The sequence below is a fragment of the Atractosteus spatula genome, chromosome 12, assembly GCF_055471065.1.
Source record: "Atractosteus spatula isolate fAtrSpa1 chromosome 12, fAtrSpa1.hap1, whole genome shotgun sequence".
NCBI classification, from domain to species: Eukaryota; Metazoa; Chordata; class Actinopteri; order Semionotiformes; family Lepisosteidae; genus Atractosteus; species Atractosteus spatula.
In genome coordinates this window covers 11,478,787-11,501,870 of record NC_142717.1, presented here as the reverse complement: position 1 = coordinate 11,501,870, position 23,084 = coordinate 11,478,787, and the positions used below count along the sequence as shown (strand labels likewise).

Below are 23,084 nucleotides of genomic sequence, written 5' to 3'. Positions count from 1 at the left end.
GTCAGAGGACGAATATGCATTCTCACACTGTGGCTACAGTGGGCCGAGTTGTAAAGACCCTGCCTTGTGCACGTTGCCTGCCGGGATAGGCTCCGGCTCCTCCGCGACCCTGTGTGAGATAAAAAGGTTTGATGGGTGGATAACTGGCAGTTTCAAATTATAAAAATACTATTACAGTAACAATATAGAGTCACCTCAGAATAAGTGAACAGATAGTCATAGAATTATGTCAATAAATGTTTCTTTAGAAGCCATATCACCCTGCAGCTCTCAACTGGCTGCCCACTGAAGCTAAGCAGGGTTGAGCCTGGATAGTACCTGGATGGGAGACCTCCTGGGAAGCTATGGTTGCTGGTGGTGGTGTTGGTGGGACCGGTAGGGGGTGCCCACCCTGCAGTCTGTGTGGGTCCTAATGCCCCGGTATAGTGGCGAGGACGCTATACTGTAGTGGGCGCCGTCTTTCAAATGAGATGTTAAACCGAGGTCCTGACTCTCAGTGGTCATTAAAGATCCCCGGGCATTTCTCGATAAGAATAGGGAGTTATCCCGGTGTCCGGGCCAAATTTTCCCCCCTTGGCCTTTACCATGGCCTCCATATTGTCCCTATGTATGATTGGCATGCACTTGCCCTGTGATGGACTGACGTCCTGTCCAGGGTGTACCCTGCCTTGTGCTCGTTGCTTGCAGGGTAGGCTCCGGCTTCCCGCGACACCGTGTGGTATAAAGCGGTTTGGCAAATGACATGACATGACATTTCTTTATGTCCTGAAAAATGTGTGTCCTTAGGTCCCGGGGCCTGCGAGGTGAGGGACCGGCGTCTTCTCCATGGTGTCGGTGACAGCTCTCCTCCGCAGTGCACCGCCAGTGGCGACTTCCTCCCCGTGCAGTGCAAGTTTATTAACACCACCGACATGACGGTCTTCGACCTCCTTCACACTTTCAACAGGTGAAAATGTTCATCAGTCAAACAGCACAAGTCCGTCTTATCGAGCATGTATGGTTCAAGGCTGCGTGACACCTACACCTGCCACCTTTTCTATACCTATTCACACCAGGTTGCATGACAGACTGTTTCCTTCATGAAACCAGCCTGGAGATACTGTACTGTGGAGGTAAAAAAAAAAAAAAAGATATTTTAGCCAAACATAAACTTTTTAGCTTTTGCTGAAGCAGTGTAGCACTGTCCTTGAATACACTGCAGAAATTTGCTTTTTGTGATTCGACTTTCTGCTGCATTTTAAATTAAGTTGCAATCTATGCAAATAGTTATAGCTTATGATTGATTTGAAGACTGCATTGCACGCCTATATGGCTACAGATAAAAATAGAAATAACCACTATAATAACCCCATTGTGATGCATGTAAATTCATGTATTTAAAGAAAAAAGCAAATTAATTTCAAAAGTATGTAATATAATGTATGTATTTTCTCATTTCTACACATTCTTATGTGTTGCTAATCATATTGTTTGATTTGCTGGAATATTGTTTTGGAAATAAGTTCTTTTAAGAACCTTTGAAGCTGAATATGAGTAAAACGTTTTTAAAACCTCCAGATACAATGTTTGCCTCAGTATTTAAAATAGAAATATATATTTTAATCCAAAATGCCAATGACCAAAGTTGATAATCTGAATCTCTCATTATTACAGATTTTTTTATTGTCAGTGCAGAATCATTTTGTACCAGTAGTGGGCATTGTAGGGTAAGGATTTCCAGAAAGTACAGGGCTCAACTGGTGACCGGGACCGACAAACAATTTTCTTAAGGGGGAGACTCAACCAGAGAGTTTCTGGTGTTATTTCATGTGCATTAGTCGCGACCTTTCTTTTTTTATAGTGTCTTTCTACTTCTGACTTCTATATTTATGTGAACCCTTAGTGTTATTCAAGAAAATGTTAGTTCGATTCAACATTTTCCCTGAGAGATGTTTGTTAGTCTGGCACATTGGTTAGCACTGCTGCCTCACAGCTTTGGGGGCCCTGGGTTCAAATCCGGACCTGAGGTGTTATCTCCGTGGAGTTTGTATGTTCTCCCTGTGTTCTTGTACGTTTTCACCGAGTTCTCTGGATTTTCTCTGACAGTCCGAAGGAAACATTATTGTGTGATGTTGTCCCATCGAAAGACCGGCATTCAGTTCGGGGCATGCCATGCCTTTTGCCCATATCTTTCTGGGATAAGCTCAGGCTCCTCTGTGATCCCGTATTGATTGAAGCTGTTAGAAGATGGATGGAAGGAGTTATTTATTTTGTGTGTTTAAGAGACGGTTGTTAATATCTGAAATAGATGGGGAATATATAACTGTATAGAGTTGAACATCCTTTGAGTGCTGTAGTTAGCACTGCTGCCTCACAGATCCTGGGTCCAGGGGTGTGATTCTGGACTGGGGTGCCTTTTGTGCATGGTTAAATGTTTCCTTGTGTTTGTAAGAGATTTTACCAGATAATTTTCTCTTAACTTCCAGACTGGGGCTCACTGGGGGAAAGTGTCTGTGTATGTGTGTGAGTGCATGCCTTTGTTTGTGACTTGTATTGTAGCCAGTCCAGAGCATAGTACGGACATGAACCCTTATGGTTTACACTCTAAATTGCTATGACCTTTACTAAGAATAAGAAGATGCTCTCCAATAAACAGATCGATATGTATTCCATCATGAATCAGCATGATTTATTCTTTGTGTTTCTACACGAATGCTGCTTGGAATCAAAGTTTATATATAGTAAATTGGCAGTTTAAACCAAGTTTTTCACATTTCAGAGAGTCCTCTTCTAAAGTGTATTAATTGCATTTGTTTAATAAGCTGCATCCTGTGCATGATGTGTTTATAACTTTTACTTCCAAAGTACAGTGTTTACAAAAAAAAAAGCTTGTGGGAAGACCTTTTCGTGATATTATTGTTTGGTCATTTTGTCTGAGATAAGCACTTGATGGATGTATTTGAGTGTTTACTGTCTGGTGAGAGTTCTGGGAATAGAGCCGTTGTGCTGCACACATAGATTCCATGCATACTTGCAGCTACTCTAATAAAATATGGAGCACAGATGAGTCTGGTGACATTTTGGAGCATCAGAGTGTCAGCATGAAGCTTGCTGATCCATGAGAGTTGGGAGTTTCGTGCGACCATTTTCCAGTTTGTGCAATATGGGGATTCCAGATTTCAGTTAGCTCTGAAAAAAGGCTCCTGGGCTTCACAGTCTGACCTTCTCTGGACTAGCCATAGTTATTACCTTCCTCTTTTTCCATGATCAAGAGCAGTCACTGCCCTCTGTATTACACTCAGACAAAAGGCCAAAGCAAACAAGGAAATTGTAGTACTTAAAATTACAATCAAACCATGAAAGGAATGAGACGCCCACAAAACACTGAAACATGGAAGCAATTTCTCCTTTGGTTTGGAAAATGATCACTAAAACTCCAGAAGAAAGATAGCAGTTTAATGTCTGTTATTTGTCAACAGATAACCCTGGAAACACCTGGTTATGGAGCACAGGTCGCTGTGCACTGACATGAGCCTATAATTTTGAGTATTTAATGCACATTTCCTGCTGGGGTTGAACTGTGTTTTCAAAGTATGTGAAACAGTTTAGATAAAGTGGTGATTGATTTACATGCTATTCCTCAGAGGGGAACAATTATAATTATACTGTTCTTGATATAATGGAGTAGGTTATCCTATAAAGTTTTAAAGTATAGCTAAAAGTTAATCAGTGTATGGAGGTTACATGGTTTTTTCCATCTAGGTAAAAATATATATTTTTTGTTCCATCTTGACAACACAAAGCACAATGTTCTGTTTTCCAGCTCATATGATAATGTAAACCTGGATTTAACCATATACTAAGGAGAAACCTGGTTTTCTGGGCTGGTCTATTTTTTAAGATTCTCTTCAATAAAATGAAAGTGGCTAAATAAAGGCATAATGAAGTGAATTCATGTACAACCTTTTGCTGTGCTGTATTTTTTAGGTTTCCGGGAGTGTTTCAGACATTCACTGGGTTTAGAAAAATGTTCCCGGAGATCTCTGGTTACTGTTTCTGTGCTGACAGCAGAGGCAGAGAGCTGGCAAACACAGGTGAGATTGAGGCCTGGGTGTAGTGGCTGAAAGGGTAGCCTCAGTATTCTTACATAGTCCACAAAGAGCATCTTGCTTTTTCCAGTTTTATCTTGGAGACGCGTGAAGCATATCCCTGCTGTGGGCCAGGAAAAGTTTAGGTGGATTTGACGCATCATCATCAGAGTCACAGGTGTCTTACTGTACAAACGCCATGCAGGCTGGCCAAGGGAAAGATGTGATCCAGGATTCGAACTATTTACTTCATCTGGAGAAATGGATAAACACATTCAATGTTATTTTATATAGGAAAATTGTGCAAAAATACTGGAGTCGATTCAATTGCCTTTTTTTTTCTGGAAGACTGCATTTTAGAATCCGGGAAGACACTCCTTATATTCAGCCATATGACTTGGTGAACTATTCCAAGGACTGACTGCTCAGAGACAAGTCATATTGTTAAATCTCACCCGGACTGTTCAAAAATCAGTTGGTGGGTTAGGATTGCAGGCAGACTCAGATGTGGAGAGTGGTCTGTTCTGTTTCTAGGCTTTTCTTATACAAATTCTTATAAAATTGGTCACATTAGTAAAAAAAAAGGCACAATGAGCCAAAATAGTTTACGTACACATGCAGATTTCAATGTCCTTGCTCCCCAGTTTAGTGCGTTAAATGTTTAAAATATTTGGACATGGCTGTTTTTCTTGGTCAGGGTTGGAGCTGCTGTTAGATGAGGTCTATGACACAGCTTTCTCCAGACTGGAGCCAGGGCCGTCCTTCACGAAGTCCAATATGTATCGGATCCTCCAGAGGCGGTTCCTGGGAATCCAGTTAGCCATGAGTGGAAGGTTTAGATGTAAGTCCGCGATTTTCTGCAATTTCGGTCTTTAATTTCAGTGTGGGGTCTGCAAGGTCGACATGTACGTTTTGCTGTTGCTGTCCTTCAGGCCCAACCCAATGCGAAAGGGAATGGATGTCAGCGACGCGTGCAGGGAATGTTCATGTGCCCTCCTGCGATGAGCGTGGCCATTATGACCCAGTGCAATGCCAAGCGGGAGGTCATTGCTGGTGTGTGGATTCTGCTGGGAAAGAAATCCTGGGAACAAGGACGCAAGGAGGGATCCCTGATTGCAGTAAGCGTGCTTTTGAATTTCTTGGAGTTTATGCCCATTATCGTTTGTTTTCCACTGGGGCACCTAAATTAATTTTCTACTGTGTTACTACTAGATTACCGCTTCTTTCCTGATATTTTCTTCCAGATTAAATCAATCAAGTCAGAGTCATGACATGACTAAGGAAAATCCAATTAATTTCCCAACAAGCATCTTTTAATTTAAAAGATGGTGTATTGTCCAAGCAAATGCATTTGTAGCTAGTGGGTTTTTGTAATTTTGTAAACATCTGTCAGTGAAGTGCCTTCTGCAAAACCTTCCTACTTCACCTCGTGATAAATCACCTTTCACATTACAGGTGATGGAATCAAAGACTGCCCCTCAGAGAGACGGCAAGCACTCTCAAGACTCCTTTACGGTCCTTCTGGGTACTTCAGCCAGCATAACGTATTCACTGTGAAACAGGCTGATGGAAAACAAGGAGCCAGCTTTCTAAGTCCGTGCAACCCAGAAGTTAAGGAACTGTTGGTGAAGTCAGGCCTGCTTCTCACTTTACCTGAGTTGACAAACTCCAGCTTTGAAACTGTGGTTGGAGAAATCTTTCAGGGAATCTTCCCCTCCAAAGAAATGGCTCTCAAAGCCCTAAGATTTGCCACCAACCCCAAAAGACTTCAGGAAAACCTTTTTGGAGGAAAGTTTTTGAAGAATATTAGGTATTTCAACTTCACTGGTGCTGTTGGGCCTAGTGGTACTTTCAATTTCAATGAAACATTCCAACAAGTGGGTCTAAAGCAGTTTAGTGGAGACTTTGTCCAACTTGCTAAAATCTTTTCCACTGAAACTAATTCAAAGCCATTGTACCTTGACCAGAAAATGAAAGACAGCTTTGGGAGGAATGTAAATTTGAAGGACAACCAAAAGTTAGTCGAGCTTGTTGGGATGATTCTAGAGAATGAGCAGTTCGTAACTACACTACGAGATATCATCTCATTTTTGAGAGCAGAGGACAGGGAAGATTTCAGCAGCTTTTTTCAGGCTCTTCTCCAGAATACGGAACCTGAAGTTTGTGAAAGAGACTCTTCGGTTTTGTTTGTACCACAGTGTACCAAACGTGGACAGTATGAGGAAGTCCAGTGCCTTGGTTCTGCATGTTGGTGTGTGGACCCTCAGGGTAAAGAAATACCAGGGTCCCGCTCTGAAGGACTAAAGCCCAAGTGTCCTTCCAAATGTGAGAAAGAGCGCCAATCAGCCATTTTAATAAAAGCAAGCCAGTCTGCAGGATCAGAGGTATTTATCCCAAAATGTGAGGCTGATGGGAGCTTCATGCCACTCCAGTGTTCAGGCAGGACCTGCTCCTGTATGGACAGTGCTGGAATGAAAATTACTAGAACAACATTAGGCCAGCCTATACAATGTAAGTATAATGTGTCTTCAGTTCCTCCTTTATTGAGGTGGCTCAGTTTCTGAGAATGAATCTATGAATCATAAAAGGATATGTTTTTTCACTTTCTCCCTACAGAGTTCACAGTAATTTATTGCCCTGATTCTGACTGTTGGGTCATTCGCAGCATTTAAACTTTCCAACTCAGTTCAAATCTAGGGCTTTTAAAATAACAGCAGGCATAAATCTGTTATAAAGTGTCAGTTCTGTTCACTGTTAAGAGAAACCAAACCCTTTTCGAAACAGTTCATTTTGTACTCCAACTGCTCTATAATACTTAGTTATCTTGTGTGACCATTTTGTATCCCACTTCAATTCTGTAAACATATGCATTTTCACACCAGATGGAAACTATTTCAGAACTCAAAACAAGGCCAAAACATCACACGATAAAGACTTAAATATTAATCTTCGCTGCCAACAGATGCATTTCAGATGCTCTTTTCTTAAACGTCTCTTTTAATATGTTGTACATTATTCAGGGCTGTTTGAAACATCCTGTAAAAATGCGGAAAATGTTTAATTCTAATATGTTACATTACAACCACTGATAAAATATTTCACAGAACAGGAGCCCTTTCCAAAACGTTGAAGATATGTTAATCGTTCTGAGAGAAAAGCCAAGTAAAAAACTATTTCAACATCTTTCTATTTTGGTTTCACACTGCTTAGACAAATTGGTTGTGTCATAAAGGTATCTCGAGTTGCAAATATGGGCCACAGATATGGTCTCCCTCAGACGCTCTAAAACAAAACTGACCCGAATACTGAACAGAGTTCATCTTATTTTGTAGGTCCATCTGCGTGTCAATTAGCGGGAGCTCAGAAGTTTTTAAGCACAGTTCAGTCTCTCCTATCCAGTCCCACCACAGCACCACAGCTGTCTGATGTCTACATTCCCCAGTGCAATGCAGATGGAAGCTGGCGTGAAGTTCAGTGTGATGGACCTCCCGAGCAAGTCTTTGAGTTTTATCAAGAGTGGATTAAGCAGAATAACGCAGAGGAAGAGCTATCTGTCCTAGATGTGGTCAACATAATGAAGGGGTATCGGAAGCTTCCAGAGGCCCTAGCATCTTTCAGAGGTTTTGTGAAAGAGCTGTACAGTGCTGGACACCAGAAGGTCTTCCCGGTTCTTTCCAGATACGCCTCTTTTAGTGATGTGCCTGAACAGATTTTGGAAGGCAGTAGAGATTCTATCTCTGGCAGCTCGGTATTGCTCAATCCACTCACTCTGTGGCAGTTGCTCCATGGGAATTCTACCCAGTACCCAGGCCAGTACTCTGACTTCAGCTCACCTCTGGGGCACTTTGAACTCCGACGGTGTTGGTGTGTCAATAAGAATGGAGAAATGATCATGGACACCAAGGTGGGCGTCAATGAGATTCCAACATGTAAGTATATGTCCACAGCAGCAGATGACAGATGGTAAAGGGGCTTGTGTACCTGTTTATGTACACTTATTCTTCTCTTAATGGCTTATTAGGCATACAAAAGAGCAGTACTTTCTAAGGCGTAAAGGAGGACTTGATAAGCCCAAGTGTATAATGTGGATGTGTGTTGGTAAATTTACATGAAATTTTGTAGTTTTCTCTCGAACTTCAGCATCTTCATACATTATTGAATTCTGGTCTAAACAATAATGACACAATTATATGGTGTTATCAGTTACTTCACTGCAAGCATATGTACAATCACTCACACATACTGTATGTACAATTTGTGAATCCACTGCCATTTTGTGGTCTAAAATCTGAAAAACATAACATTCTAGTTGAATATTAAGGTGAATTACCAGATACCTTTAGACTTCCAGTTCCACATTTAAAACTTTATTAAATATGATATATCACTTGCAAATGGCATTGCCAGTCATAGTTCAGCATGCGATTTAAAGACATTTCTCATTGGGCACTTGCGTCTAATTTAAATATAAAGAGGACACAGGTAGGGTAGTATTCTAAAGGAACTTCCATATCCACGTACATTATCTTCCATGCAAGAGTTACCAGTAATTGACAACTTTGCTTTTGATAGAATATTCTGAATCTTCATATACTGTACATTAGTTCTGAGGAGATGTTTCAGTGGGGTCTGTCTTTTATATCTGTTACCTTACATTAGCTGTATATGCTCACCAGAGATGTTCACTGTTGTGATATGATCTCATAGACTCTATTAATCTGCTTCTGAGTTTGCTTTTATTGGAGTGTGGTTAGACTAAAGTAAAAGTCATTGTGTATACAGTATAATGCATTTGACAACAACTCGATTTTATTCTGAAGTTAATAACCTTCAAATAGCTTTGTTGTTTTTGGTTAATCAAATATAGCTATGGATGACATTCCTATCATGGTGTTGTTACTTTTGACATACATGAAAGCATTTTAATTAGCATGCTAATCATGTATGCAATCTACACATGCTGCGATGAATTCCAGCTGTGCGGTTCCTCTCTGTGTTGGCGTATATTCGCGTGACCGGATGAGTGATTTTTCAGTTGGCTCGGTCTTTTCCAGGTCCAGGACCCTGTAGTGTGGTGAACCAACGGGTGGCCCAGTTTCTACAGGAGGCGGAGGACATCATCACCGATTCCAACAACTCTCACATCCCCTTTGGCTTCAGCTTCCTGCAGGCAAAGGGCCTGCAGTTGACTGAGCGAGAACTTCTCATCAACTCAGACTCCTTCGAGTCAAGCCTGAACTTCAACGAGAAGCTGCTGAGTAACAGTGACTCCGCACTGCGGCTGGCCGTGCACACAAGTATGTCAGAATGTTTCCTCTTTCTTGCTACTTACTTGGTTTGGCAACGTTCCTCAGGAGCACTTGGCCTAATCCCACAAAAACTTTCAGTGTCTACTTTCATCACTCTTGGTGTCCTCCAGTCTACCATGGTGTCCAAGAACGAAACAAGGTTTGCGCACGCAGTACTTCTTTCTAAGGATTTCCACCCAGTCTTCCTCATACCAGCTTTAACTCATGAACACATCAGAAAACAATATCGTATGAAAATGACTTAAGTCTCTTAATAGCGATAATTTGTATATATACAGATACATTGAACTTCTGTCTTGAGTTCTCATTCATAAGTATTTAACGAACAAGGATTTTGTATCTAATTCATGAGGCTTTTAAGGTCAGTCACATTTCAGGTTAGGCCTCCATTACATCTGGGTGTAAACAAATTCTCTGCATGTTATTAAAGATGTTATAAACAGTTATAAAATATTGCTCAGCTCTAATCCCCTGCTTAAGGCTGTGGCCCAGCTGTGATTACTAATGTAAAGAATCTACAGGAGGGTTTTATTTATTATTCTATTTGAGTCTAAAACTTTAAGAATGTAGTTAATTACAAAACGTTTATAAGTGCAATCCCTAAATTTAGGGGTTTTGTTTTTGATGTAATTGAAATATCCATCTTGGTGCTTATTATTTCTGTCTGCTAGCAAAGTTCCTCTCCCGTCTTTTCTATAAAGCATTTAGACAGTTTTTTCCATCTTTGAAAGGAGTTGGTATGGAGACAGGAATATCTGTGTAAACATCTGCTACTTATTTTGTACTATAAAATGTTCTCATCTCAGATAATATTTAAAATATAATTAAAGTCCCTTTTGAACTGGGGGGAGTTTCTTGCTGTTTTATGAAGTGAATGATTTTTTGGGTCAATTTCATGTCAGCAATGTTAGTACCCCTTGACGTTTGAAACCTGAGAATTTGTAAGGTTTCTACCTTGAAATACAAACCTTCAAGCACAATCCTATCATATGATCCACAGCATTGCAGTTCTACTGGAGGACTAATTTTAGTTCTGCGTTGAACCAGAGAGATGGGTTCCTTCTTGGTTATCAGCCTTACAGGCCTCAGTGTGATGCCCATGGTCAATGGCAGCCTAGTCAGTGTTACTTCAGCACAGGTGAGTGGTTTAAAGGTGAACATTTTCACTGTACTCTTGAGCTCTGCAGCCTCTAGCCCAACATTCTCAAGGAAACCCTTCACATTTCATTTTGCTTCTTGTTACGTCATTACAAGTTTCTAAAATTGTCTTGCTCTTTGGAAAAAGTGTCTAACAGATCATTTGGACTGAAAGTTTTGAACTCCACACACATTTATTAATGGCAGATTCTGCAGGAGAAGAAATAGGCACGCCAGCCAACATTTTGGCAGTGTATGCCATTCTTATTTTAACCAACGGTTCCAGATGTCAAAGATTGATTTGTGATGAAAGTGACTGTTGTGTGTTGATAATGGCACAGTTTCTGAAATCATCTTACACATCAGGGCTTTATAACATATGACCTCCTTAAATCTATATATTAATTCAATTAGTGAATTAATTTCTCAGTTCTCTACTGATTTGCTATCTACTTGGGCTGCTGGTCACAGAGATAAGTTCCTTTGTATATGTGAAGCACTTTGGGATTCTTTGTGATGAGAAGCTGCATATTGTAAGCCATTGATAACTTTGGTGTCTACACCTTTGATTCATCAATGTGGAATCCAAGTTGTAAATATTACAGCTCCAGACCTCACTCTACCCCGTATGCTTCTCCTATGCTTATCTGCTCCTGTGCTCTCTTTTGAAGTGTCACTTTTAAATATGTTATGGGTCACACAAGCTTAACAGGTCAGTTCAGAAAAAAATCTGGTCTCACAAAAACATCTGCGAGGCGTGCTTATCTCAGCAGATGGTCCCCAGCAGCGAGCAGATCATAGTTCTCACTATCCAGTAATTCAGATAACATCAGGTGGGGAGCGTCTCTCACTTCTTCAGATAAGGGGCATTGTAAAAATAACCAGCCTGTACATCCAGACCTACCACTGCTGATGTTATGGGCAAAATTCAGTCACTTCATGAACTGCCCAGCTACGTTGGACAAAAGCCTAAATCATAGATTACTGTATGTTGTCTAACTTTGTATTCTACCTTGGCATAACAATAATCATTTTAATTTTAGCATGCACATATCAGGAACAGATCTGTTAGTGTGCATTTGCATACTTGGACATTTGTAAACCAGTCAGTCCTCTGTCTGCTAGCCATGGTTTCTCTTTTTATAACATGATATAACATCTTAGATTCAGGGTGTTATTTCATTTTAATTGGATCATATTGTTTACGTGTTTATTTATGAAAAACGTACTCAATATACCGGCGTTCTCCAATGCTGACTAAGAACAGTGTTGGAGTAAGAACTGCTTGTAGTCTAGTAGTCTGTAGTCTGGTGTGGTGGTGGAGACAGTACAATACCTTTTCGTATCAGCCTATCAAATGTATTATTGCATTATTGCAAACAGTAATGTGTGTAGATCACACACAATCTTTATTTCAGACTGTTAATATATTCCTTCTGGCCACAGACATGGATTCTTTTAAATTTAGGTGAATGAAGTATTGTGTGTATATGACAGGTCACTGCTGGTGTGTGGATGAAGAAGGAAGCTACATTCCAGGGTCTTTGACCAGCCGATCCATTCAGCTGCCACAGTGTATGTATCATATTTTGTTTGCTTAATTGTTAACAATTTAGATATCCCATGTAATTTGTGCCCATTCATTCCTTCAATTGGATGATCTAATCCCAGAACCTTTAAAATAAAAGTCATGGAAAAACTAAACCAAGTCTACCAGCACAGATCCGATATCCTCCAATGACAATAATCTAGCTTTCTCTTAGATGTTTTAGTACCTTTTTTGGCAGACATTTTGTCATTTTAAATAACAACAACCTGGTTTATGAGTGGTAGACAAATGAGTGGCCATTGTCTAAAATAACGTTATCTTTCCGAAGTCATTTTGGATATCTCAGTAATGGGAATGTTTGATATTTTATTTTTTGGGAGGTAACTGTATCTACAGAAGCTTTATATCAATTGGTCTCTTGCTTTAACACCTTGAGCCCCAAGTTATATATTTAATTTTACAACCTGGCTACTCAGGTGTGGAATGGACTACTGAAACAATTTTTGCATATCTCTTTTGTACAGCCTCATTGTTTGACTGCACTTCTGTCGGTGTTAGATCCCTTTTCAGGTGTTGGGTACTCCACACCTCCCACAGACACTGACTTCATCATTCATTGTCAAGGACCTGGTGTTGAAGAACATTCCCTTAGTGTCTTAGTCTCTGGATTGTCTTTGATTAATCACTAGAAATACATCTCAGTGTTCTTCAGTATCGTTCTGCAAGAAGTGTAAACACCTCGTCTAACAATGATACGTGTGCTCTCTTTCAGGTGGAACCTTATGCCAGAGATCTCACACTAGAGCTGTGGTTTCTAACTGGAAACGTTCAGCCACTGACCCTAGTGCCATGGCAACCATAGTAATCAACCCCTCTTGTCAGAAGGTTTGACAACATTTGAATTCTCAAGACAGAATAAGAAGACCTTCCTTAGATTAATAGACTTGAGCTAAGGCGAACACTAAGTGACACTACCCTTAATAATGTTTGCGTTTTATTAGCTTTTAGCCCTTTCTATTCTTGTGTTAATAATCCCCATATGTGGTGTTTTTGTCTGTTTGGAAACTGTGTTTCCAGAATGGGGAATTTACCATCCTGCAGAATGGAGACAGAGAAAATGGATCTGTTTGGTGTGTCAACCCACTTACAGGAAAACCAGTTCAGCCTGCTGCCCGGAACAAGGCTGGAAACCCTCAGTGTAAGAAATTCTGTGTTTCCTTCCCTGCTGCACACCGTCTTTTGGTTTTTGTGTATAAAGTAATTAACAGCTTTTCCTCTCATCCTATCAGCAAGCAAAAGACTTACTGTAACCTCAGTTATCCTGAGTTATATATCTTCATATAGTGAAAAAAGAATAGAGTTTTGCAACCATACACGTTTTTTTTATTTGCTTTTATAGGAGCCTCCAATGTTTGTTATTATTGCTCTTTTCCTTCCTCTTTACCCCGTGCACTCCTTGACGATCTGTTTTTGGTTTACTTAGGCCCTGGTTGGTGCGAAATGCTGAAGAGTCAGGTGCTCAGAAGAGACATTGGGACTGGCTATGTCCCTGAATGCCAGGAGGAGGGACAGCTTTTCTCTTCTGTGCAATGTGACCAGAGCAGCTGCTGGTGTGTCTTTCAGAATGGACAGGAGGCTCCTGGGACAAGACTCAGACGAGTCTCTGGGCAGATACCTAAATGTGACAGTAGGTTTTCGTTAAATGTCTAGTGTAGGTTTTTAGATGAGGGATTACTAAAATCTATAACATCCTGCATTCCTAATGTTTTAAGATGCAGTATCATCTAGAAACCTACTGCCCAAGATCAGGTTTCAGTGACCTGCACATGCAGTCACTTGTCATGTCAAGAAAGTATGACATCTGTTTTTATGGCCATTATGCAAAGATTGTACTCTTACAGCAAACGGTGCTCTTTAAAGTCAGAACATTGCACATTTTGTTGGAAGGCCATTATTGTACTTACCAGACAGTCTTATTTGTGCTATGAGTCTGCAAAAACAAACTACATTTTCACTTAACATACGTTCATTTACAGTAAGTGTACTTTACTGATATGCCAAAGCAGAGCAAAGCTTCCACATAAAATAAAATATATAACTTGTAAATACAATTTTACTACACACTCTTGCCTTCTTAAATTTGAACATCAGTAATTCATTTTAACACTAATGATACTATTGGAGGAAAATGCAGTTTCCACAGCCCAGATGAACGTTCTGTGTTTCAGCTCCTCAGTGCCCACTACCTTTTGGGGTGCCTAGCATCAACAACGGTGCTGTCTTTTGCAAGGATATTCTTGAGAATGGACAGAGAAGGCAGCAGTGCCAGTTGACCTGCCACCAAGGTTACCAGAACACACTTCCTGAGAGCCGTTTCCTCTGCGATGTGGTGACCAGTCACTGGCTTTCAGCACAACCACTTCCTGATGCCTGTCAAAGTAAAATTTCTACTTTTTTTGTTTCTACACACTCTTCCTGTCCACTGTCAGCTAACAGTAGTTACATTTTAGACCGAGTGCAGTTTTCCACCTCTACATATATTTGTAAACTGGAAAATGCCTCGGTAGACTCAATTTACTATGTCATGAACTTCTTGCACATCGATACTAATTTAATTAATCATTTTGTTAATATCAACAAATAAAATTCTTTTGACTGGCACATTCTGTTTTTGAAACAATGTTAATATAGTAATTACGCACAATTTAAGAAAAAACAGAAGTGTGCATACAGAATTAAGATGAAACAAAGCTCTCTAGCAAGATAAGTAACTTGCAATAATTCTAACTATCTGATATCTGTGCTATCTTTGTGCTCTGTTAGTGCTTTTTTTATCCCTTCCAGTTTGTAAAGGCATTCATCATTTTGCTACTGCTTAACACATTTCCATCACTGAATGTCATGAAAAGACTTAAGCAACTAAGATCCTTGGTGGAAGGGGGGTTGTTACATTCAACAAATGACAAGTCAAGAGATACCTTTCCCATAAGAGGGTTACAGAAATGATGACTTAATGCATTCACCCACTTAATATGTCTGGAATGCAGGGTTCTATGCAGAATGTTTTCCGACAGGTCTGAAGCAAAGGGAGATCTATGGTGCATGGTGTAGTCAAACTGCCAGAAACATCCAGTTCCAGTTGCTGCATTGCAATGTTTTGGCTCTAAAGCTCTCAGCTATATTATTCCTTGTTGACATCGCAGGGATAGCTACATCACTCAACCACCGAGTATAAAGTATTCTTTTGCATTAATATCAATGCTTTGTGAGGAAAGGGAGAAGAGCATTGTGACTAAGACATGATTTATAGGCACTTATACAGTATATAACAAACAAAATAAACAACCACTTTCCTGCTGTCTTAAGGCATCTGAAACTTGCAAAATGCAAAATGCAGGTTTGTGGTATAAGCAAGTGTCGCAGCTGAAAGAGACTGGGTAAATTCCACTGTTAAGGGTATGTGAGCATTGTTCAGATAGATTTCTTTTCCGCTGTGAAAAGATTAAATTTGAGATTTGGAAAGCTTAAGTCTGCCATTTTAGGACCTTTTTATATTTTCTTGAAACAGGTTTCAGACTAATTGTTGACATCAGGCTTTTGAAATGACCCTAAAAAGCATGCTTTCTGCTGCACCTTTCCGATATGTGTAAATTATTCTTCACTGGCCTTTGTTATACCCCCATCAAACAACGAGCTTCTTCTGGAGCAACTATACTGGCTGATAGCCTAGAACTTCAAAACAGATTCCTTGCAGGTGCAAGGTCAATAAACAGTAGTACTTACTGTAAGTCTTCAAGAACAAGCCAGCTGGGCACACAAAGAATGTTTTCTGAACTGCAACTTTAAATGGCAAAAGAATTGCTGCACTCTTGATCACATTTGAATTGTTATAAATTCATAAAGAACCTAGTAACATAGGATGAGCTCACTTCTTGTGGTTTTCTCTGTTTCATAATCATCCTTACATTCCCTTGAATTCCACCTGAGTTTTTTCAAAACCAGAATGACAGTTTTTTTCCCCGAAAGGACAAAGCTTAATTCTTCTTTTTGCTGCTTTGCGGTAAAAACTTCTGTGAGAAAGGAGGATTGATAGTAAATAGGCATTTTTTTCCACTTAAATATGAATATTAGAAACCAAGAAGACAGGGATTATTTTGAGTATTTTGTGTCTGCTTTTCCTAGGTCTCTGTTTATTAGGTATACTATCCTGTTTTTTCCATTATAGTCTATGGGATTATGATCTGATGATGTAGTCCCTGTGGTTTCTCAACAAAGTCATAATTTCCTGTAAACATGGACCTTGACCATCAGCCTTTCTTCCACATCACAAAGATGTGCTGTTCTGGCAAAGTGAGTCATTGGCATCCTTACCAAATCCCTTTCTTTCTTCCAATTTGCTGTCTAGAGAACTACGTTGATATAAGAGGTTGTTGAATCAGGTGCTTTTCACTACAGACACGTCTTTGTTGTAAGAGCTGAAACATTGCTGTTTCAGAGCCCCAGGTGTTCCAGGCGGTCGAGGCACACACCACTTTCCAGCTCTCCCTGGCTGAGGGGAAGAATACATGCAGTGCAGTGCGGTCTCCCTTTCAGTCCTCTCTCCTCCAGCATCTGAGGGGTCGAGGTCGGTGCAGCCTCCAGGTAACTCCAGGGAGCTTCATGATGTTTTTGAATTTTCAGTCCTGCTTTCCTGATTTTCCAGAGCAGCTTGAAAGGCCCTCTCCTCTCCAATATCTCCTGGGAGCCCATACGCGTTTTTTCTTTGGAGTTTTTTAAGTTTCCTGTGAAAAAAAAATGACGGTTTAAAAGGAATGTTCAAAATGTTTAAGTCCAAAACGAGTACAAAATTCAAATGAAGAGGTGAATTGGGGTTGGCTGCGTTGCTCAGTACGTAGCTGAAACACAAACCAACAGGAATGTGGGACTCCAGAGCTAGAACAAAAACTCACACTTCAGAAAGGGAATATAAAGGAAGATTATAGGAGAAGAATGAAAGTCAGAAGACATTAAACTGTAGAGCACTGAGATCCGTTATGAAAGAAGGATCCCTCTCCTGTCCTTACTAGGTGTAAGTTCAATAAGGAGCACAGCTATGCAAGCAAGATTTAAAGCAAGTATTATCCTCCTAGCTTCTGGTAATGTAGATAACACATTTCCTACCTTCCAAGTGGCTTTGTGCTCTATTTACAAGGTTTGACATCTCTCCAGGAAGGGTATACAGGCAGCATGTACTCAATCTTGAGAACAACACCACAGGGAAATTAAGAGATTTTTTTCACAGTTGAATTGTTTGGCGTTGTAACACAACTTCTCTGGGTTCTGTGAGAAAAGAAAACCATTCCCTTTTGCACTAACCCCCCCCCCAAAAAAAAATGCATCTACTGTATCACATTTTAAAGGTTTGTATTGTATTGTATTGTACAGTGTATTGGTACAAATCTTAGAATGTGGCATTATACGTGACAGATGAGTCTTTAACAGGAGAAAAAAAATGGTAATTTGGTAGCTTGCATAAGTCTCTGGACCTTGTCTTTTTCAGATGAACTCCTTTGGAAAGTCAGTCTCTGTTTCGGTCTGTGATGAATCAACTGTAACCTTGGAATGTTTGAGTGCAAAGCGAATGAGAGCAAACATCACATGGAAAGCACAGCTGGGAGACATCCCCACTGAGGCACTCCCTGATTTGCATGACATTGGTAAGAAGATGAGATTGGATAAGCTATGATTCTTCAGATTCAGGGATAACTGTGGTCCTTAACCTTCGCTCCAGACGGTACCCCTTTGACTCTCAAAATATATTCTCCCACCCCTGATCAGACATCATTGAAGTAGGTCTGTTATTTCAACCATAAGATACTAGTACTGTATATCAAAGCTATGGAATGAAAGAAAATTCCATATTGATTTCACAGTAAAACTAAGAATGCTTGAACATTTACACTTTTTAAAAATTATATATTCATTTTAATTTTGTGGTAAAATTAAGTAGTTAATTTTAATTAAATACAAAGCAGTTATACTCATGTGCCAGGCCTTAATTTTATGATGGTTTACCTTCTAAAAAAATTTGGCATGCCTTGTACCCCCAGAAAGGGCATCTCACACCCCCAGCAGGATGCATGCACCCCGTCTTTACTATAAAAGCATTAGACTTTAGCATTCCTTGTTTTTGTTTGACAAAAAGTGATCAGTCTCTCACAAATGCCCCAATCAGCGGGATCCTTTGTTTGGTGAAATTTAGCCTGGGTCCTGTCCCATTGATTAATTAAGTGTATGAAATCTGAGCTTATCCAAGGCAAATGTCTGTCTTTGACTTTAACTGTTTTCCAAGGTGCATGTGTGTCACAAACCATTGTAAATTCCGTGCAGAGATACTGTAGTCCTATGACTCTTGCACTGTTGGTATTAACCGAAATGTTTCCCAATTCACATTAAACAAATCTTGAATGAAAGCCTCAACATTTATATTTTTACTGTCTAATTATAATTTCTTTGCAGGTGCTTAGGTGCTTAATTTTTCAGACACAATATACGGTAAAATGATCACTTAAGCAATCTGTCAGAATTCCAGATTTTTCAGTCCTATCAGGTCATGTCACTAATATCCAGACGAGTAAAGTACCATTTTGGGGCATTGAATTGATTCTAGTTGGTGTTTTTATTAGTTGAGTAAAATTAAAACCCTACAATCAATTTCTTTCTTTAGTTGAAGATTTATGTAGCCAATCTCTATTAAAATCCCCCAAAATAATCAGTTTGGTCAATGGTCCTTTTGAAAATATAGCAGAGGTATAGTTAATAATAGTAGTTAATAATAATTAATAATTTAAGAATTCCTTACACTTCTATAGAGCTTTTGTGGAAACTCCATTCAAAGCGTTTTACAGGTAATAGGGACTCCTCTCCACCACCACCAATGTGCAGCCCCACCTGAATGATGCGATGCCCTCCATAGTGTACCAGTGAGCTCTCCACACACCAGCTATCAGCGGGGAGGAGAACAGAGAGATGGAGAGTTGAATTCATAGATGGAGATTATTAGGAGCCCATTATTGGTAAAGGCCAATGGGAAATTTGGCCAGGACACCGGGGTAACACCCCTACTCTTTTCAAGAAATGCCCTGGGATTTTTAATGACCAGAGAGTCAGGACCTCGGTTTTACATCTTATCCGAAGGATGGCGCCTGTTTACAGTATAGTGTCCCCGTCACTATACTGGGGCATTAGGACCAACACAGCCACAGGGTGAGCGCCCCCTGGTGGCCTCCCCAACACCACTTCCAGCAGCAACCTTAGCTTTCCCAGGTGGTCTTCCATACACGTACTGACCAGGCTCACACATGCTTAGTTTCAGTGGATTGTCAGCTGTGAGTTGCAAGGTGATATGGCCATAAAGGATTCTGTAATAGATTCTGTAGTGGCACTTGGCAGCCTATAAATATTGCCAATCATTAATAATTTGTTTTAATAAATAGCCCTTCGCATTATAGTGGAGCTGTCTTTGGCATAATTTGCTCAGACAGCAAGTTATTTGAGATGTAAGCTCCAACTCCCCTGCTCTGTATAATTTATAATTATGCATTTGAAATTCACTATCTGAAATTTTTCCCCTCAGTCATGTCTCTGAAAGAGTTATGAATTTAGGCTTATGTGTTTCCACCCAAACATGAAATAAATCAACTTCTGGAAGTGGGCTCTAAATGTTGGAACGTATAATTTTCAAACCTTTAGTATTTTCAAAAGTACAATAATAGAAAATAAGTCAACAGAACAATCTTACTTAGATATAGTACAAGACATGGATTAGAAAGAAAACCAAAAACCATACAAACAACCAAGCACATATACAGTAGATAACATAAAAAGAAATATATAACAAAAATGCCAAAACAAAGAACACTATAATAAAATAAAGGCAAGATATATTTAAGTGTATGGGGCTTTGTTGAATATTAGTAAGTTATAGAACGCATTGGAATACTACTGGTAGTAAACAAAGCATAATTACATTAAGAAAGAATTATTTGTTAATTCATGAAAGCCACATGAAAATACAAATAATAAATATTATGTATGCATCATAGGTAGAAAATAGCATTAAAGACCCCACAGGTTACAAATGACCAACTCCTATTGATTCTGGAAATTGTGTCTGTCTGAAAATTGTGTTGTCTAATGTAAATACATGGTAATAACGCCATATTATTTGGACTCTTTACCAACTTTCTGTGGTTAAAGTAAGACAAATTCTTCTTATGGGGGCCAAACCCGTACGTGGATTTAATTAACTCCCAGTCATTTAAATTGCTTATATGGCTCCGCTGACACAGAGTTATCAATGAATTTTTTCATCACAATTTCTGCTTCTTCTTGATTTGCATTTGGTTCCGGACAGTAACAGATGTCAGAAACTTTAACGCACTTAATATTGACAAAACGACAAGATGGGTGTATCTGTAACATATTCCGTTTATGAATCTTCTGATTCTGAAGAGTAGGAGAGCTATTTCTACTTTCCTCCAATGTATTTTTATTATGAATCTACACATGCTTTGCTGTAGTAGAAAAGTACATTTCTACTAGTGTGTGTGTAGGGTTATTCTTTAATCTGCCACAAAAAGAGCTGGTAGAGTTACACAGGCTCAAACGGAACTGGGTACTCATGGTATTGTGCTGAAAAAAGGTGCACAATATCCCTTACACTTTTTTTTACATTTATACCTTTCACATCTTTATGTTACATCAGATTGGATTGCATAATTATGAGGGCTATGGATGAGGTACCCACTCAGCCTTTCTCTTGTACCTTCTTTGATTTTAGACAATGCTTTTGTCAGTAGAAATCTGGTGAAAGGCATCATTGACTTAATCAGAAGTGGCGTCTTTTGGCCTGTCCTGGACTCAGAACCATTTCCACCTGATGTGTCCTATAACTTCGTCCCAGAGGTGCAGTTTGGATGCACACAAGGGTATCGACCACTTCTGGGTGTCAGAGGATGTGGTATGTTCCTAAGATCCTGTTTCCTACTTTGTGATATAGTAATTGCCAATCACGTTAACACTTCTCAGAGCCTAAATAAAACATGTGACAGATATGAAAAGTTTTAATAATTATTACAGTTTAGTGTTAAGATTACTGTGAACATGTAATAAAACTAGACAGTTAATTGTATCCGGGGAGAAGTAGGACTTTTCATATGTATTTTATGAATAGCTTTGGTTAAAACATCAAAATAACTTCCCTAATCTTAGCTGTACTGTAAGTGCATAAGTGTAAAATGTCTTGTAACACATATACAATATGCATATATACTGTATATACACACACATGTAATTTCTGTGTGTTTTAAAAATAGTTTGTTTAAACTGCAATGAGAATTGTGTTGGAAAATTATGAGGTGAAATTAATAACTCAGTTAATGAAGTACTTTGATTCTGAAATATTCTTTCACCTGTACAAGAAATAGAAAAAACATAGGTTTCATTTATATGTTCAGTTTTTTAAAAGCAAAATACTTCAATTAAATATGCAGTAGAGACATCTTCTTTCCTCACAGTTTATCTTTGCAGATTTGATTTGGAAGTACATCTGGAAAACAGTTGCTCCATTAAATTTAAGAGGCTGATTTTTTTTCTGACCAAAGTATTTCAATACATCATCTTTATTCTATACTTACAGCTATCTAGAATTATGAACTGTCTGGTAAGGATGACTTTCAGCTAGCAAATCATGATTTTTCGCATAGATTTAAAACAAATTGAGCTCTCTGACAATTATTAAGGTGGAAAAACTGTTCTATTTAGTTTCTTTTTATTTTGTCACTTAATATGAAAGGAATCTGCAAGTAATTATTTTTCCATTTACAACTTTACTCACATTGTAACGGTTTGCATCTGTAGGACAGTGATAATCTTTACAAAGAGGTAGTTAACGTAAAAAAAACTGAGCAAAGTGTTTCAAAGGAGCGCCAAGAGTCAGAGCAACACTGCTCACTCAACAACAATTGTGGATTCAAAGCTGTAGATTCAGAAAAAAAGGGTGATAGCATTTAAAGCACTATTAATATATCCAACCAGCGAGGCCTGTATGTAGCCTGCGATAGGAGGAACTTTTGAAGCTGATAATGTAAACAGAAGACTTTGCAGATAGCCACCTTTACTCACTGAAAGGCACTTTGTGGTGTCAAACAAGCCTCGCGATAAGGAAGACAAAGTGTAAAACTATTTTTGCCGAAGGATCTCCGAATGCGTGCTTTCACACTAATTTCTTTTTTTTAAGTATTCATATATGTACTATATATGGTTTAGAGTACTAAGCTTCTAAGTTTGCACAGCAGTGGGTTTTATTGAACATTTGCACACATTCAGAATGTTGGGCCATTTTGGCCAGACACCTCTTCACAGGGGTTAGTAACCAAACATGATATTTCCAATGTAGTCCCCATTGTAAGGACATTAAAACTTTTACAGAACCATTATTTCTTTAGTTCTCCTTGTCAGTCAGTCAGTTCTACCAGCCATTTGTTTTATTGAAGCAAATTATTTTGGAAACATTTGGAAATGCTGTCCCTGCTGTCTCTAAGAAAGAGTGGCACACAGGCTGGGGCCAAATCCTAGACATCTGCGAATGATTTCCTCTCACCACACTTCGACAACATCTCCTTTCATTTTTCGTTGGCAGCTATTTGCCCAACCGGCACTTTTGCCAGCGGTGCTGTTTGCACTCCTTGCCCACATGGGTCCTATCAGGACCAGGAAGGAAGTCATTTCTGCAAGCAATGTCCCCAGGGCTGGTCTACAGGCTCCACAGGAGCTTTCAAAGCCACACACTGTAAGTAATAAAAAAGACAACAGTCTTTGATCACCTGCTGCTTACTGGAACATTTTCCTTGTACCCTGTGTTTAAAAGAGATTTAATTTGCTTAAGGGTATAGTTGTTTTATAATATAGAGTTCTGTATGTGTGAGGATAGTTCTTTGTGGTTTGAAAGTTCTTGCCTTTTAATTTTTTTAAATTAATTTA

The 23,084-nt window shown here is 39.3% G+C and overlaps 1 protein-coding gene across 1 annotated transcript in view; it reads left to right on the top strand.

The window, feature by feature from the left end:
- The window catches only part of tg (thyroglobulin), a 108,127-nt gene that overhangs the window by 3,794 nt on the left and 81,249 nt on the right, over window positions 1–23,084 (top strand). Inside the window, exons 5-21 of the mRNA XM_088929504.1 lie at window positions 787–946; window positions 3,967–4,073; window positions 4,765–4,908; window positions 5,000–5,185; window positions 5,523–6,578; window positions 7,400–7,996; window positions 9,122–9,364; window positions 10,377–10,514; window positions 12,011–12,088; window positions 12,835–12,947; window positions 13,140–13,260; window positions 13,546–13,749; window positions 14,291–14,500; window positions 16,558–16,703; window positions 17,602–17,758; window positions 20,884–21,063; window positions 22,744–22,893. Of these exons, the coding sequence (XP_088785630.1) occupies window positions 787–946; window positions 3,967–4,073; window positions 4,765–4,908; window positions 5,000–5,185; window positions 5,523–6,578; window positions 7,400–7,996; window positions 9,122–9,364; window positions 10,377–10,514; window positions 12,011–12,088; window positions 12,835–12,947; window positions 13,140–13,260; window positions 13,546–13,749; window positions 14,291–14,500; window positions 16,558–16,703; window positions 17,602–17,758; window positions 20,884–21,063; window positions 22,744–22,893 (3,990 nt within the window). The remainder of the gene's footprint in view (window positions 1–786; window positions 947–3,966; window positions 4,074–4,764; window positions 4,909–4,999; window positions 5,186–5,522; window positions 6,579–7,399; window positions 7,997–9,121; window positions 9,365–10,376; window positions 10,515–12,010; window positions 12,089–12,834; window positions 12,948–13,139; window positions 13,261–13,545; window positions 13,750–14,290; window positions 14,501–16,557; window positions 16,704–17,601; window positions 17,759–20,883; window positions 21,064–22,743; window positions 22,894–23,084) is intronic.